The sequence below is a fragment of the Odontesthes bonariensis genome, chromosome 2, assembly GCF_027942865.1.
Source record: "Odontesthes bonariensis isolate fOdoBon6 chromosome 2, fOdoBon6.hap1, whole genome shotgun sequence".
NCBI lineage: Eukaryota > Metazoa > Chordata > Actinopteri > Atheriniformes > Atherinopsidae > Odontesthes > Odontesthes bonariensis.
This window is the reverse complement of record NC_134507.1, coordinates 1,326,792-1,344,275: the sequence shown is the minus strand read 5'-3', so window position 1 is coordinate 1,344,275 and position 17,484 is coordinate 1,326,792. Positions and strand designations below refer to the sequence as shown.

Genomic DNA, 17,484 nt, shown 5'->3' with positions numbered 1-17,484 from the left:
TTTAATAAATGTTTAGTTTCCTTTACCTTTAATAAATGTTTAGTTTCCTTTAATAAATGTTTAGTTTTCTTTAATAAATGTTTAGTTTCCTTTAATAAATGAAGTTCTGATGGCGAGTGGAACCCTGCGAAGCGAAGCGATGCTCCATGGCGCCATGACGCTGCAGACTGAAAACATGTTTGAACCTCTCCGTCTCCGTCTCTCCGCAGTGAAAAGCCTCTCCCGCTCAGAGTACTTCTGACACACATTCAGGACGACCAATCGGCTGACGGTCAGGATCAACAGGCCCCGCCTCCCGCCCCCTGCCTTGTTAAGCCCCTCCCTCCCAAAGCGAGCTTGGCGTCTGACCCCGCCCCCAGCGCTGCGACCTCCTCGGCTTCTCTCGGGGAGGACGGCAGGAAACCCCTTTGTAACTCCGTGTCCCTCCCTGCTCTGTGCGTGGACGTCTCCCCGGGAGATTTGGCTCCGCCCCCTCCACCCGAGGAGGCGGAGCTCTCTGTCCAGTGGACCAGAACGCCGCCCGTCTCCATCCCAGCCGCGCCGCGTTCCCGAAGCCCCTCACCGTGTCACCTGATGGTCGAACAGGAGCCATTTTACACCGGACACCCCCAGGCCACGCCCCCTGCGCATAGCCCCGCCCCGCGACTAGCCCCGCCCCCTCCCACCTACCCAATCAGGAGCTGGTCCTGCTTAAACCCAGACCAGCCGGATGTGGACTCCCCCGATCCGTCTCTCTGCTCGCCCTTTTACTCGCCCCCAGACTCCCCCTCCGGCGCTCCTGTGGCGAGCCGACCCGCTCAGACCGCCCCGGCGCCGCCCGGCCGAGACTACAGGGCGGCGCTGCCGGTGGAGCGCTGGGCAGAAAACGTCAACAGATACTACGGCTCCCAGAGTGCAACGGGAGGGGGGGCGGCGCCGGGGGAGGAGCTGTCCGAGCTGGAGACGCTGTACCAGGCCAGTCTGCTGGCTCCCAGCATGCACCGGGGCAACCGTGGAGTCAGTCCGCAGCCAGCTGGCGGCAAACCAGGTGAGAACAGCCGGTTCAGAGACTCCGCCCACTTCAGTACGGAGCACCGAAACTGCCAAAATCTGAAATGAATACACAAACTCATAAACAGCCAAAAACACAAGTTTATATGATGATAAATAAATAAAAATAAATAAATGTTTCTGCTTTGATTTTAAAATGTCACAATTTTATTTCTTATTTTAACTGGAATACATTTAATTTCTTTCTTTGTGTTTATTTCTACCTCAAAATTATTTATTTTCTTTATTTCAATTCATGCATTTAGTTTAATTTTTAGTTTTTTTTACTAATCTGTCATTTCCCTTTTTATCATGATCAAATAAATACGTGAGAACGCAACTGAAGTAAATTAATTTATTTTATTTATAAAGTTAACTAAAAATTGTTTTGTGAAATCAAAATAAAAAGAAGAAAATGTTAAAAAAGATAAAATGTTTCCATTATATTCAATTAATTTGTGTTTATTTTTAGTCACATTTAGGCACTTTCAGTCCTCCGTACTTATTGTACTTCTTTTCGCTGTGTTCAAACCTCTGAAACTGAAACACTTACTATGATTCTGTCTGTTTGAGGGGAAAGTTCAGATTCCAGAACCAAACTCTGAGTCCGTTTGGTTCTGGTTCTCAGTTTACTTTGGATGAGACATTGATGGGAGTTTTAGGAACATCTGGAGATCCTTCTTTACTTTCCGTGTTCGCCTCTTTAAATGTGACATAGGGCCGAACACAGAACCCTGTGGAACACCTACGATACAAACTTTAATCCGCTTTGTGTCGTCGGTTATAAAAGTGAACGATATCATCGCTGTGTGCAGGTGTGAGGAGGATGCCTGCAGGACCCGGACGGTCCAAAACACCGACCGCAGAGATCGAGAGATTTGCCTACAGAGCTGCGGTCACACCTGAGCAGAAGGTACGAGCTGTAAAGTTAGCTGTTGTTGCTCCAACATGAGAGTTCTGACATCACCTGAGGACGAGCAGAACATGATGAAGAAAAGAAAAACGTGACCTTCTCTTTCTCCGCAGCCGCCGCCGCCCGCTGAGGACGAGAGCTACAGCGCCGAAAACCTGCGACGCCTCGCTCGCAGTCTGAGTGGAACCAGCATCGGGTCGCGACCGCCCAACCCGGCACACAGCTGCGTAAGTTTAAAACGTTTAATGAGAGTCGATGAGGACAGAAATCATGAAAATCCTCAGATTTGGAGCACATTCACCTTTTTCCCTGTTACCTTCGTCTTGAATTCGAGTTGGAGTCCGTCACTGCTGATGAGAAAGCATTGTTTGGTAGCATCTGCTTCTAGCTTACAGCGACATGCTAAACTGTTTCCCTCAGCTGTTGATGGCAGCTAACGGAGGTAAACGCGGCTAACGCAGGTAAACGCAGCTAATGCAGGTAAACAGCTAACGCAGGTAAAGGCAGCTAACGCAGGTAAAGGCAGCTAACGCCGGTAAACGCAGCTAACGGAGGTAAACAGCTAACGCAGGTAAACAGCTAACGCATGTAAACGCAGCTAACGGAGCTAAACGCAGCTAACGGCGGTAAACGCAGCTAACGGAGGTAAACGCAGCTAACGGCGGTAAACGCAGCTAACGGAGGTAAACAGCTAACGGAGGTAAACAGCTAACGGAGGTAAATGCAGCTAACGGAGGTAAATGCAGCTAACGGAGGTAAACGCAGCTAACGGAGGTAAACCCAGCTAACGGAGGTAAACGCAGCTAACAGAGGTAAACCCAGCTAAAGGAGGTAAACGCAGCTAACGGAGGTAAACAGCTAACGGAGGTAAATGCAGCTAACGGAGGTAAATGCAGCTAACGGAGGTAAACGCAGCTAACAGAGGTAAACCCAGCTAACGGAGGTAAACGCAGCTAACGGAGGTAAACCCAGCTAAAGGAGGTAAACGCAGCTAACGGAGGTAAACGCAGCTAACGGAGGTAAACGCAGCTAACGGAAGTAAACGCAGCTAACGCAGGTAAACGCAGCTAACGGAGGTAAACGCAGCTAACGCAGGTAAACGCAGCTAACGGAAGTAAACGCAGCTAACGCAGGTAAACGCAGCTAACGGAGGTAAACGCAGCTAACGGAAGTAAACGCAGCTAACGGAAGTAAACGCAGCTAACGCAGGTAAACGCAGCTAACGGAGGTAAACGCAGCTAACGCAGGTAAACGCAGCTAACGGAGGTAAACGCAGGTAAACGCAGCTAACGGCGGTAAACGCAGCTAACGGAGGTAAACGCAGCTAACGGAGGTAAACGGAGGTAAACGCAGGTAAACGCAGCTAACGGCGGTAAACGCAGCTAACGGAGGTAAACGCAGCTAACGGAGGTAAACGCAGCTAACAGAGGTAAACGCAGCTAACGGAGGTAAACGCAGCTAACGGAGGTAAACGCAGCTAACGGAGGTAAACGCAGCTAACGGAGGTAAACGCAGCTAACGCAGCTAACGGAGCTAACGGAGCAGTTCATCGCCCTGTTCGCTCGCCGCTGATCTGAACAGCTGAGCTGATGTTTTACCTGTCTGAGTTCAGGAAGCTACGGTGGCCCAGAGGCTTTAAAGGGGCTCATTTAGAAACACAACCAGCATGTTTCCACCACATCTTTCTGTGATTTTGTTGTTTTCAGTTTGCCTTCATCATGCTAACTGGTTTTACTCTTTTACTCCATTCTTTGTCATCTTTCCATCACTCCATCCTGAAGGACCCCCCCGTGTCCAGGCCCCCCCTCAGACACTCGGACCTCCACTCCTCCTCCTCCTCCCTTCTCCTCCGTCGCCCCAGCACCTCCTCCCTGCACCTCCCGTCCTCCTTCACCGCAGATCACTCCTCCCACCGACACCACGGCCCCCCCATGCAGACATCACGGCCCCCGGGCTCAGGCCCCGCCTCCTGGGGACACTCAGGTAACCTGCTGGCCCCTCACCTCACCTCACCTCCACCTTCACCCTCACCTCCGCTCCTTCGGGGTGTCGGGGAGTCCTTCATTAGCCTCACATCACTTTTACTTTGGTTTCACATCAGAAAGATTCAGAGTTCTTTGGTCCCAGGTGTTTATTTATTTACTCTTTATTTACTCTTTATTTATTCTTTATTTACTCTTTATTTAAGCTGACGGGAAAATAGCTTTTTCTGAGCTTTAGAGCTAATAGTTGGGTGTCTTAAGTCCAGCCTCCTCCACCTGTAGCTCCACCTAACTTCAGCTTCAGATGATGCTGCGTCCACTGAACCTCAGAAATGGGAAGTTGGAACTCTTCTGCTCATGTTTTTTTTACTTTATTTCAACATCAAATCAAATTTATGTATAAAAGCACTTTGAAAACAACCACAGCTGAGATCCAAACCTTCTAAAAGTAGAAAGCCAAGGTAAAGTCCATTTCAGCTGGTGGAAATATGATGCTGTTCAGTACGATGGACTTCAGAGTCAAACAGTGGGCAGGACCAGGAGCTAAAATACATGATGTAACAAACCAGGACCAGGTGTCTACAAACAGGAAACTACACACAGAAAACTGCATGTGAAAGACCAAATTCTGCTAAAGATTCTCCTTCTTTTCTAAGAAGCACAAACCTACAAACAAGAGTAAGAGCAAAAAAACATTAAAAAGTCCAAAGTAAAAGAATAAAAACCGGCCGTAAAGGCTCCATTTCCCTCATTAAGCTCCACCGGCTGAAAGCAGGTTCAGTAATAATGAAGGATGGTGAATAATAAATGAGCTGATGCAGCTCTGTGATTAATGCTGAACATCCAGACAGCAGGATTTATTCATCCCAATATAACTCCGGTTATATTAGCAGGGATGGAATGATTAATTATGGAACAGGCGGGGAAAAAAAGGGAATAAAAGTTCAGCACATACGACCTCCGACAGCCTGGGACTCCCAGGAGGTTCCAGGAGGTTCCAGGAGGTTCCAGGAAGGTTCCAGGAGGTTCCAGGAGGTTCCAGGAAGGTTCCAGGAGGTTCCAGGAGGTTCCAGATAAACGCTGTAAGAGACGTTAAAGTCTACGAGAGGAAGCAGAAGAACGAGTCGAGCTGAAAACGTCTTTGGAAGACGAGCTGTTCAGGTTTTATTTAAAAAGAAAAGGAAAAATGATCCATTAAAAGATCAATAAATTCAGAATAAATTCAGTTCAGCATGTTTTAATGTTCTTCGGTTTGTAACATCAGTTCTTACTGTAACTCTGAGCTCTCAGCTTAGTTACTGCCTGCTCTGTTGACCTGACCTCTGACCTCTGCTCCCCCCCCAGGAGTGCCCCCCCACCACCCGTTCCTGCTGGCGTCCGACAGGACTCCGCCCCTCTCGGGCCTTCACAGCGTGGCGCTGAGCTACGGAACTCTTCCTCGGGCTCCTCGCCGCCCCCCGGCTCCCTCTGACTCCTCCCTCTGGGGCGGCGCCGCCCCCCCGCCGGGGCCTCAGAGTCTCTACGCCACCCTGCTCCACCCTCGCCGCCCCGCCCGCACCAACGGCCACGCCCGGCCGGCTGATGTCGGCGGGAGCCTCGGCTACGCTCCGCCCCCCGTCAGGGCGCCGGCCGACGCCCGCCCGCGGCGCCTGGACGTCCCCCCCGAGAGCGACTGGCGCCGTGAGGCCGACTACAGGACGCTGCGCTCCGCTCGCCACCCGCCGCCCCCCCAGCGGAGCCGGCGCGGCCCCCCGCTGTGCCAGCTGTGCCAGCAGCGTCCCGCCGAGCCGCCGCGCCCCTACTGCCCGTCCTGCACCGCCTACGTGGCGCGCTTCCGCCCGGCGCCGTGAACCATCCGGGGGCTCAGAGCCGCCGTCACGTGCAGCGAGGGAAGGTTCTGGTTCTGGTTCTGGTTCTGGTTCTAGTCCTGGTTCTAGTTCTAGTCCTGGTTCTGATCCTGGTTCTGGAACCTTCCTTTAACTTCACAGTGATGATGACGGAGGATGATGTCACGCTACTGCGGCGGAGACGGATGACATCATAAGATCAGCTGATTCCAACGCGTTTGGACACGAAACGAACAGACGAAAAACACCAGAGCAGCAGAAGAAGAAGAAGAAGAAGAAGAAGACGAGCTGTGTTTTCATCAGTTTTCATCATTCATGAGTCAGAAATCTTTGAGGAATTAGTTCAGATTCAGATAATTAAAACTATTCCTCGTTAATTATTCCTTATTTTCATCATCAGAGGTCAAAGAAAACGTTCAAATTTCTTCACTTTTCTGTGAAAATTTACGTTTTGAACGTTAAATAAATCCAGAAACTGAAGCACACGGGACATTTTCAGGCTGTTTATGAGCTTTGGTGTTGAATCAGGACGGAATAATCAGCTGTATTCAGTGTAAACTGAAGCTGGAACTACTTTAATTTAGAGAATACTTTCATTTAACTGGCTGATTATTGTTCAGTTTTATCTAAAGAATCTGATCCGATTGGCTGTAAAAGTGTGAGAAACGCATCCAGTTTGGCTCGTTTCTGCTGCGATAAACAAACTGCAGCCGGTTTTAATTTGTTTCAGACGTTAGAGGAACTTTAAAGAAGCTAAATTCAGCAGATTTACAGGTTGATGATTTTATTTACAACGTTTCTACATGTTAATGTTCACAAACTGCTTTCCTCCTGTTTTACATTCCTGCTGCGGTCTCCGTCTGAAACGCTGCGTTGTAGTTCCTGTCTCTTTAAGAGAATGGAAGAATCTGGCATCTTTAAGCGATTCTTTGAGCTAACGTCGGCATTTTCATGGGATTCTCATTAAAACGGCTCGATTCTCACAGCTTTGTTCCTCATAATAATGAATCTGTTCTTGTTTTGCATCACCAGTACGTAGCCAATCAGTGAAGAGTAAAACGGGGCTAAATGCACCTGGTGTTACAGTCTTTGATCTTTTGGAAACTTATTTCAATCCAATCGATAAACTTTCAGCTGGAAGTCGATGTTAAACCAGCAGTTTTGCTGCCCTCTGGTGGGGAGGTTTGGGATGGCAGCCTCTAAAAGTCCATTTATTCACATTAATATCAGCAGGTTTAAAACTTAATTTATCCTGAAACACCTTTTTCTTCTTCGACAGTCGATGCAGGCGCAGTTTTTAATGCAGGTTCTGGTTTCAGGCTCTCTGATTGGTTACAGAAACGTACATTTTGTTTTGCCCCGGTTGACCTCTGACCTGAACATACGCGCCTCTTGTTTGGGACGTGCAGCCTTTAGACCCAAACCGAAGCTTTTCCAGAGTTGCAGCTAACATTTAGCATGTTCCTTTAGCCTCGGTGTCGTGTTTTTACCGTAAAGACGACATCTCGTAGCGCGGCGCCGCCGCTGACGTAGTGTTGAAGGTAGCTTTTCCTTTGCCGCTCGCCGACCCGTCCCGGTCTGTGGATGTGGGCGGAGCTTCAGCGTTTGGGCTTTTTTTGCTTTGCCAGACTTATTTTTTGTTGATTTTGGGTAAATTTTTTATGCTTATTTTTCTACACTGTAGACTTAACAGAGACGATGATTAAAATGTTTGATGGAAAAGTTTCGAGTCTCAGATTTTTCTGTGATTTTTGTCTAAATTTCTGATTTTTCTACACATGAAAAGATGTGAAAAGTTTCAGGATCAGCAGATGGCCCCTAGCTGCCAAGGGCCAAGCCACTTAGTCTCTCACACACTGCTGCATCAGGGGTTCACTTAGTTTCTCACACACTGCTGCATCAGGGGTTCACTTAGTTTCTTACATGAATGAAAAGGCGAATGACGAAGAACATGGGGAGCACAGGCATCATGGGAGGTCAGGTAGGTGAGAGAAAGATCCGGCAAAGTGAGAGGGGAGACTGGAAACTAAATAGAGGGCTGGGAGTGATTGGAGAGTGAGTGCAGCTGAGGGGAAAAACAGGTGGAGTGAGTGAATGAAGGGAAACTAAAAACTAAACATGGACTAGAAACCAAAACGTGACCTGAAACTTAAAACATGAGTCCCGTGGGCGTGACGCCACATAGCTGAGCGTAGTTTCCTCACAGCGCGGTATGCCGGCTGCTCGGCTGCTTCAGACTGTTTTTATGTGTCGAACAGGTTTGAAGGAAAGTTAAAGATTATTCACCAACCTCTGCTGACTTATCGAGTATCTCACAAGAGCACGTAGAGACTAAGAAACACAACCTGCTCCGGTCTCTGACAGTTTAAGTCAGGGGTCAGGGACCCCCCTACTATTTATATGGCATACAATTGTGTTTTATATTTAACGGGGCCTAGTGCCGTGTATAAACATAGCCAGGGCCGCTGACAGGTTTGGCTGGGCCCGGGACAAAATTCTCTGAATGGGCCCCCCCCCCCCGTAGCAACCCACCCACACCCACCTCTACTTTCCTTTCATTTATTGCGGGTAAACCTAAAGGATTATTTACCACTTTGCCTGGATGTGGATATGGACTGAGTGGAGTTATGGCTTTCAGAATCCTACCACAATAAAACTCACGCTATTTTATTCATTTAGAGCTCATAAACTGCACATTTCATCAACCATTTTTCACTTGACCAAGGGAATCATGTTAAGGGTACTTTTATTTATCGCATGTATGTCCGCTGAACTTTCTGAATGTTCGGGGAACGAGGCGGCCCATTCATCTGGCGAGTGTCAAGTTAAATCAGTCTAAACGAAAGCTACAGGCTACCCCAAAACGTCACGTTTATAACCCATTCGTTACATTCAACTCTATCTAAATGGCAATTTCACACGTTGCCGTGTCTATACTGGCTTATTTTAAACAAAATAAGGTTAAACCAGAGCCGCGTTACACTGGCTGTCATTCAGCTGACCGGGGATGATTCTCAAATCAATTCAGCCTGATTGGCCTGAAACATTTGGACATATTTTCGGACTAATGCGAATATTCCTTTTTTTTTTGGGCCCCTCCCCATTCCTGGGCCCGGGACAAAATACCCGTTAGTCCCCCCCTTATCGGCGGGCCTGAACATAGCCACGCTGTTATTGTACATTCAATACTAAGCTATTCAAATAATACACAGGTTAATATATTCATGTTTTTATTTTAAACATGTGCAAGGTACAGGGTGGCCGTGCCATTTATAAACAAACATCTTGCATACAACACTGAGTTATTCAAACAATCCACAGATTTTAACTTTAAACATGCATGTAGATGGGACAATGAATCCTCAAAGCATCTGTGGATGGCACACGTTTGCACACAATTAGTGAGAAAAAACTGTAATAAAAAAAAGAAAAGAAAAGAAATGTTGAAAATTGTCTAATCAACCAAAGATTTTGCGACCCCCCCCCTGTTGAAGACCTCTGGTTTAAAGGGGAACTCCGGTATTTTCAACATTAAGCCTCTTTTCTGAGTCGTCTGCAGTGTTTTAGAACCCCCCTCACCGCTTTTTTGATGTTTACTGCTGTCTCCGGTATTTGCCTAATTTTGATTCATCTCAACCTGCTTCAGAACGGCAAGTCATATGCATGTCCAAAAAGGTCCGTAAAAGCACCATAAACGTCCGTTTTCAAAATAATCAACTCACCGGAGTGGTTACTGGTGTGCACTGGTAATCCATATCAAATTTCGTGGCGAAAAGTTGCTTCTGTCGTGTTTTATTTGACATTTTGTACTGGATGTTCGTTGATATCACTCCGCCACCGCTAAGAAAATAGTGCGAGCATGAGCGAGCTGCCAAATAAAACACATGTGACTGACATCAAGGCTCGCTGAAACAAGACGAACAGGAACAAGAACACCTGCCAGGTATCAGTCTGTAGGTCGGGCACCGAGAGTTAAGTTGTTCACTATCCTCTCTGAGCTTTCTGAATCAAAGGCAAGTCTTATTATTAATTTTATAATTATTATTCTTAATATTTCTGCTGACAGAGAGGAATGGAGGCAGTTTTTATGATGAACAGAGTGTTTTTCTGCACTCGGGTGAACATTTACTTCCTTTTCCTCATATTGTCTTTAACAATGAATCAGTTTTCAGCGGGATTCATCTTTTAAATTAATTCAAGGCTTTTCAGGTGTGTGAGGACTTTATTTAACAGAACAGGGAGCAGAGAGAATGAAGGAAGAATCACAGCAAAAAGCCTCAGACTGGGCCAGCTGCGTAATGACTTTCAGCCTCTGAGTTAAACTGCGCAGCACCGACTGAATGCATCGTAGATGAATGTGACGATTTCAGGATGAAAACACACTTTAGTGGTTAAGACGACGTACAGGTGCAGGTGTCAGCAGTTATTGGTGGATGACTGTGTCAGAATATAAAGTTATTTAGTTTAATATAAGATTTAATTCAGATTGGAGCTGATATTTGATTATGTTTGGTGACTTGATGGTTGAGTTATTGATGATTCTTCTGATTTAATGACATGTTTTATTATTGAGAGAAGGTGGTTAAAGCGACCTGTAACCGTCCAAAAGGTTCGGAAGAACAAATGTCCTCAGATCTGCGTCAGAAACAGGAAAGTTAGCTTCAGCATCACGTGACGTTGTTTCAGGAAATGACGCAGTTACATAGTTACGCAGTTACGCAGTTTCGCAGTTATGCAGTTACGTAGTTACGTAGTTACGCAGTTACGCAGTTATGCAGTTACGTAGTTACGTAGTTACGCAGTTACGCAGTTACGTAGTTATGCAGTTACGTAGTTATGCAGTTACGTATTTACGTAGTTACGCAGTTTCGCAGTTATGCAGTTACGCAGTTACGTAGTTATGTAGTTACGTAGTTATGCAGTTACGCAGTTATGCAGTTATGCAGTTACGCAGTTACGTAGTTATGTAGTTACGTAGTTATGCAGTTACGTAGTTATGCAGTTACGTATTTACGTAGTTACGCAGTTTCGCAGTTATGCAGTTATGCAGTTACGCAGTTACGTAGTTATGTAGTTACGTAGTTACGCAGTTTCGCAGTTATGCAGTTACGTAGTTACGCAGTTACGTAGTTATGTAGTTTCGCAGTTACGTAGTTATGCAGTTACGTAGTTATGCAGTTACGTATTTACGCAGTTACGCAGTTACGTAGTTACACAGTTATGCGGTTACGTAGTTTCGCAGTTACGTAGTTACGCAGTTACGCAGGTACGTAGTTACGCAGTTACGTAGTTTCGCAGTTACGTAGTTATGCAGTTACGTAGTTTCGTGGTTACGCAGTTACGCAGTTATGTAGTTTCGCAGTTACGTAGTTACGTATTTACGTAGTTACGCAGTTACGCAGTTACGTAGTTACGCAGTTAAGCAGTTAAGCGGTTACGTAGTTTCGCAGTTACGTAGTTACGTAGTTACGCAGTTACGCGGTTACGTAGTTACGCAGTTAAGCAGTTATGCGGTTACGTAATTTCGCAGTTACGTAGTTATGCAGTTATGCAGTTACGCAGTTACGTAGTTACGTAGTTACGCAGTTACGTAGTTATGCAGTTATGCAGTTACGTAGTTATGCAGTTATGCAGTTACGCAGTTACGTAGTTATGCAGTTATGCAGTTACGTAGTTACGTAGTTACGCAGTTATGCGGTTACGTAGTTTCGCAGTTACGTAGTTACGTAGTTACGTATTTACGTAGTTACGCAATTACGTAGTTATGCAGTTATGCAGTTATGCAGTTACGCAGTTACGTAGTTACGTAGTTATGCAGTTATGCAGTTACGCAGTTACGTATTTACGTAGTTACGCAGTTACGTAGTTATGCAGTTATGCAGTTATGCAGTTACGCAGTTACGTATTTACGTAGTTACGCAGTTACGTAGTTACGCAGTTATGCGGTTACGTAGTTTCGCAGTTACGTAGTTACGCAGTTACGCAGACGCATGCGCACCTCTTTGCCGGCATTTTGCTAATTTATCGCCGCTCTCATGCTCAAGTTTTTGGGGAAATTATTCATTAAATGTTTCCTGTAATATCTGAACTACGGGGTCTGGTTCCAGAAGGCTCCAGGTTCAACTCCCGGCTGGGGCCTTTCTGTGTGGAGTTAGCATGTTCTCCCCGTGTATGCGTGGGTTCTCTCCGGGTTCTCCGGGTTCCTCCCACCATCCAAAAACATGCATGTTAGGTTAACTGGTGTCTCTAAAATTGTCCTTAGGAGTGAGTGTTTATCTGTCTGGTTTGTCTCTGTGTGGCCCTGTGATGGACTGGCTTCCTGTCCAGGGTGAACCCGCCTCTCGCCCAGTGACCGCTGGGATAGGCTGCAGCCCCCCGCGACCCGACCGACAGATCCAGCGGGCATAGAAAATGGATGGATGGGGTCTGGTTCCGACTTTGCTGACTCTGCTGGCTGTCGGCCTCGTGTCGGCTCCACCAGGTGAGCTTCAGCTGTGAAGCTACCAAACTTTTTGTATCTGTGATGTGAAGAAGGAAAAGTAGAATTCTGATTTACATAGTGAGAATACCAACGTGTACAAAGCTTCTGTTTATGCCGGTGTCTTTTTAAGTTGGCAACACGCTGCAGGGTGAAGCCTCTGTGTGTTTTAGCAGCGTCTCTGAGACTCAGCTTTACTCACTTTTTTAGTCTAAATGAAACTTGTTTATTCATTAACTTTTAATATTTAAGTGTTTGTTAAAATTCTGTCAGTCTTCATGTTGAGCGGCAGCCTGTGAGCTTCTTTTTTATGTCAGACACCTGAACCCTCTCAGTGGGGGTGGGTGTAATCATCGTCTTATTTCTGACTTCCATCACAGATTCTGTGTGGAGCCACTTTCTGCTGATTATTGGCAGTTTTTACAGAATAATCAGATCATTGTTCTCACTCTAAAAGCAGAAAACTGTTCCAGCTTTGTAATGTCCCTTTAATCCTCTGATAAAAGCTGACCCTGTCGGGTTTTAGAGTCAGAGCAGGTTCTGAGGTCCAGCTCAGAGCAGCGTGGTCTCTCTGGTGCTGCTGTGGAAGTTCAGAGTTCCACTTTGACCTCTTTAACCTCTTTAACCACTTTGACCTCTTTAACCTCTCTGCTCTGTGTTGTTTCCTCTCCTGCAGATCAGGAAATCACCACTAAACCTGGACAGGATGTGATTCTGACATTTGGAGCTCCCAACAACAGCATCCCCATCGAAATTATAGAGTGGAGCAGAGCTGATCTGGAGCCAGAATATGTTCTTTACTACAAAGAGGAGAAGCTAGTTTATGATGACCAGCATCCATCTTTTAAGGACCGGGTGTATCTGCAGGACAGACAGATGACGGATGGAAACATGTCTCTGATTCTGAAGAATGTGACGACTAACGACAGCGGAACTTATGAGTGTCGAGTCCAGAGAGAAAATATCTGGGACAAAATCGGCACCATCAGTCTGAAAGTTCCTCCAGCAGGTGAGTTTGTGTTTGTCTCTGGATCAGAGCTGAAGCAGCTTCCTGGTTGTTGATGTGAAACATCTCAGATCAGATGTTTCAGGTGTTTTCTAAAGATGTTGCTGCTGAGACTCTGCAGAAAGCAGCTGGTCAGAGTGCAGTGAGATGATGTGGGACAGCAGTTAGAAGAGGAAATGTTCTTCAGTCATCACCTGATACTCACACCTGTTTCTGACCTGCAGGGAAAAAGGATGGAAGAAGAGATGGAGGAGGAGCCGAGGATGGAGGAGCCAAGGGTGGAGGAAACAAGGGTGGAGGAGCCGAGGGTGACTCTCTTGGACTGATCGTTGGTCTTCCAGTTGGACTGCCAGTCATAGCCACAGTCCTTATTGTTGGTGTTTAGATCTACAAAAGAAGACGTGCCGGTTTGAGGTGTAATCCATGTTCGCCTCCAGCAGAAGAAGCAGCTGAGCCAGATGTTGAAATGTCTCCTCTGAGGCCAGCTGTGTAGCATCACACACCACAGTGAGGTACAACAACAACAAGCCTCGGCTCACAGCTAAACTCAGACAGCTAAGGCGTTCAGGAGTGGGGCCAGAGGCAGATTCAAAGAGGCCAAGCACAGGTTTAGCTAAACGTCTCAGCCAACGACTCTGCTTCTGTCTGAACAGGACTCAGGCACCTGACCAGCTACAGGCCGACCCCCCCCCCCCCCCCTCATGTTCAGATCCTGCTGTTTTTAAGCAATAAAACTGTTTGTTGATCAAATGTGTCTTTATTTCAGTTTCAGTCTGAATGTAAAGGATGAGCAGGATTCACGGGGGTTTGAGAGGAATATAAAAGCTGTTTCATCAGAAACTGTTGAAGCAGCTGTGGAGTCTGGACCTCCAACCAGAACAACATCATTAACTGTCTCTGACTGCAACTCTGATAGAGAAATGAGGTTAAAGGGGAACTCCGGGGCATTTGAAGCGTGTTTCCATTGCTAGAGGTTGTCAAATACTGACAGTAGGACACAGACAGGTGCAAATCTGCGCTCCCTGTGTGGAGATGGTGCTGTTCGCACAGTGTGTCATGCGAGGCTAATACGTGGTGGCTAAGGGGCAAATGCTAACCTTTCCACGTAAAACAACAACTTGCACACTGCAGAAACGTCACACCACTTTATAAACCATCCGACAATAAAGTCACAAGCCTTACCATCAAAACCATATGCATGGTTCTCACATTACTGGCATGGGGACGTTACAAAACAACTTTATAAACAGCATGTCACTCACCGGCTGGTTGTAGGCTCGCGCATGTGAAAGCCCAAAAGAGTCGATGGACGATAATCCCATATACAAAACAATTATCTTCTCTAGAAAAACTGCGTTCAAGTATTTAAAACATTACAAGAATATTACTGGGCATGTATTGTTGTAATGTTTTAAATTACATGTTACAAATTACATTAAATGAAAAAGCATTTCTGCATTTGAATTTGAATTTTGATCACGATTTGCTTCCACAGATGCGAGCCGGCTCTTCTGATTCACTACAAAGAGCTGATGCTTGTGTGCATGACCCATCACTAATATGTTCATCCTGAAGAGAGCCCCAAAGAACTTTATGTGCGGCTGAAAGAGCTGCATGGGAAATGGATTCTACCCACAGATAAAATGGTGCCAGAAATTGGTGAAATCTTGATCCTGGAACAGTATTTAAGGATGTTGTCCCCTGAGCTCCAGGTGTGGACAACAGAGCATGATCCCAAATCTGCTGCAGAAGCCTCCACCCTCGCTGATGTGTTTGTGGCTGCTCGGAGGAACGGCCAGCTGGAGTAATACTTCCTTTAAAGATGAGGACACCTGCAGGCCAGCACCAACAGGGTTCAGCAACAGGTGTGAGGAAAATCTCAGCAAGAAATGAACTCTCTGCGAATACTCATAACAAACTTAATAAAATAATTCCAGTTTGCTACCTTTGTGGGCTGAAAGCCTTGATGGATACTGGCAGTACTCAGACCTTCGTTCACAGACAATTTGTGCCAAATATTATGTGTACTTTTGAAACCATCCCAATCTGTTGTGTGCATGGTGATGAGAAGCCTTATCCCAGTGGTTTTCAAAGTGGGGGCCGCCAGGGGGCGCTAGGGGGGGCCTCAGAAAATTGGAGTGAAGATAAGAAAAAAATGCAAAAATAAAAAAAATGTAATTTAATTTTTTTTAAAACATTATAAAAAAATTGTCAATTTTTTTTAATCAGTATTGTAAAATAAAATTTATAATAATATATCATATGGAAATGTTATTTACCATGCTCGTCTTTCTGATTGGCTGCCAGTCAAAACATGGTAGATCTGGCGGTTTGCGCCTGTTCTCAAGCTGCTCTGCTCCTCAAGCTAGCACGTAGCTAGCTTAGCCAAAATGGACAGATTTTAGACTAGGAAGTAGTGCTGGGCGGTATACCGGTTCACACCGAATACCGGTTTATATTTCATTATGATATGAATTTTTAATATACCGCCATACCGGTGTATTTGATTACACAACGGGGGGAACACTGCGTCGCGCAACATTGTTTGAGACGGGACCCTTTTCAGTGTTGCGCTTCTAAACACGCATGTTTACTGTCTATTTTTAACGCTATTTAAAAAATACTCGTATTCGTTAAGCTGCATTTCCTTTCCCTGCTCTCCCTCCGTCTCTATCAGCCTACACACACACACACACACAGCCCATCCCCTCCGTGCACACCGTGTGTCTCCATCAGCGAAATCATCTCTGGAAACGTGGAAGCTTGCTAGCTTCAGCGTCACGTCATTAGCTCAACCGAAAGAAGACGGCTGGCGAAATTCACGAAAGGTTGGTATCACGTGCACCTTTATAAAATCACACATTAAAAAGTCCTATAAAAATATTTTATATTTTTAATACGTTGTCCCGTCCCGACCCGTCCCATAGCAAACAAGCGATTACGCCTTCTTTATAAAGTTAACTAGTCACAAGTTTGCCGTAAAAAAAAAAAATGGAGTTGGGTTGTCGAGGTCAAAACACTAGCAGCTGTGAATCAAATAAATTAGGTTTTTTAAACTCTTACACTGAATGTTTGCTGCTTCAATCCAGATGAGCATTGAAAAATATTTTCCGCGATTGAAAAAGAGACGTGCGTGTTGAGGATGAGGAGCAGCCTGAACCGGAGGTATCAGTCTGAAACAGCTGAACAGTCCCACCAGTGTAATTAATGTTATTCATTTGTTTACAATGAAGATGTGAATATTAATACAATAAAGTTCTGTGTGACCAATTAGTAACGAAGGAATTATTTTGAAGAATTTTTATTTTTATTTTCAATTCTGTTCTCAATCTGTAGAAAATGCTGTGAACACCTAATTATGCATGAAAAAAAAATACCGTGATATGTATTTTTGGTCATACCGCCCAGCACTACTAGGAAGAGACCGAAAGAACTGGCCGACTAAAATCAGAAAGTATGAGGCAGCATACATTAAGTTTGGCTTTACAGACCCTCTCAGATGAGGGTTCAAAACCTTCGAAACTTCAGCGTCACCTGATACAAAAACATCCGTCAGACTTCTTCAGACGTAAAGAAGAGCATTTAGTCAGGCTGCATTCACACAGCGAGCTGCTGTCCGGGAAGAAAAGAAAGAAAATACCTTCTAAAAGTTGTTTCTTTATATATTTTTGTAGCATTGTCTGGTTTGCAAAGGGGGCCAGAAGCTAACACTGTTTGGGGGGCCTCGGCATGGACAAGTTTGGTCTATCCTACCGCTGATATATTTATTGAAGTACAAGGACAAACATATCTATTGGATGTAGGTGTGGCTGATAACTTGCCATTTCCAGTAGTTTTGGGTGAAGATCTACCAGTGCTCTATGATTTTTTTAAAACCAAAAAAAAGGTGTAATGTGGCTGTTACCTGGGCCAAAGCCAAAGAACTACGTGAGCATCTTCCAACTTTGAGTACCTTACCTTTCTATGATGCTGACTAAACCCGGGAGATCTAAGAAACCTCGCAGTCAAAGAAAGCAAGAAGTTCAGAGGTACTGTGGGAAAGTTGCCTGCTGAAGCTACTCCTGATGAACCGTTGGGATTTCAAATGCAACAAAATGACCCAGCAATAGCCGCTTTCGGACAGACCGTTCTAAGAAAGTAGTTATCAGAACTGTCCTCCTCGAATTTCGTTCTGATAACTATCCTTCCCCAGCGGAACTGTTTCAGTCTGCATTCGCACATGAGTCGGG

At 45.7% G+C, this 17,484-nt stretch overlaps 2 protein-coding genes across 3 annotated transcripts in view; both read left to right on the top strand.

Annotated features, from left to right (window-relative positions):
- The window catches only part of usp54a (ubiquitin specific peptidase 54a), a 55,450-nt gene extending 47,968 nt beyond the window's left edge, over positions 1–7,482 (top strand). For both annotated transcript variants that reach the window (XM_075473991.1, XM_075473983.1), the window contains 5 exons: positions 210–1,027; positions 1,845–1,942; positions 2,056–2,169; positions 3,724–3,925; positions 5,269–7,482. In XM_075473991.1, the coding sequence (XP_075330106.1) occupies positions 210–1,027; positions 1,845–1,942; positions 2,056–2,169; positions 3,724–3,925; positions 5,269–5,774 (1,738 nt within the window). In that variant the 3' untranslated portion in view covers positions 5,775–7,482. The remainder of the gene's footprint in view (positions 1–209; positions 1,028–1,844; positions 1,943–2,055; positions 2,170–3,723; positions 3,926–5,268) is intronic.
- A 2,200-nt stretch (positions 7,483–9,682) lies between these two features.
- On the top strand, positions 9,683–13,964 carry LOC142399029 (coxsackievirus and adenovirus receptor homolog). The gene is made up of 4 exons (XM_075483383.1): positions 9,683–9,784; positions 12,099–12,252; positions 12,926–13,258; positions 13,480–13,964. The coding sequence occupies exons 2-4, from the start codon at positions 12,183–12,185 to the stop codon at positions 13,638–13,640; spliced, it is 564 nt and encodes a 187-aa protein (XP_075339498.1). The 5' UTR covers positions 9,683–9,784; positions 12,099–12,182; the 3' UTR covers positions 13,641–13,964.
- The last annotated feature ends 3,520 nt before the right edge of the window (positions 13,965–17,484 follow it).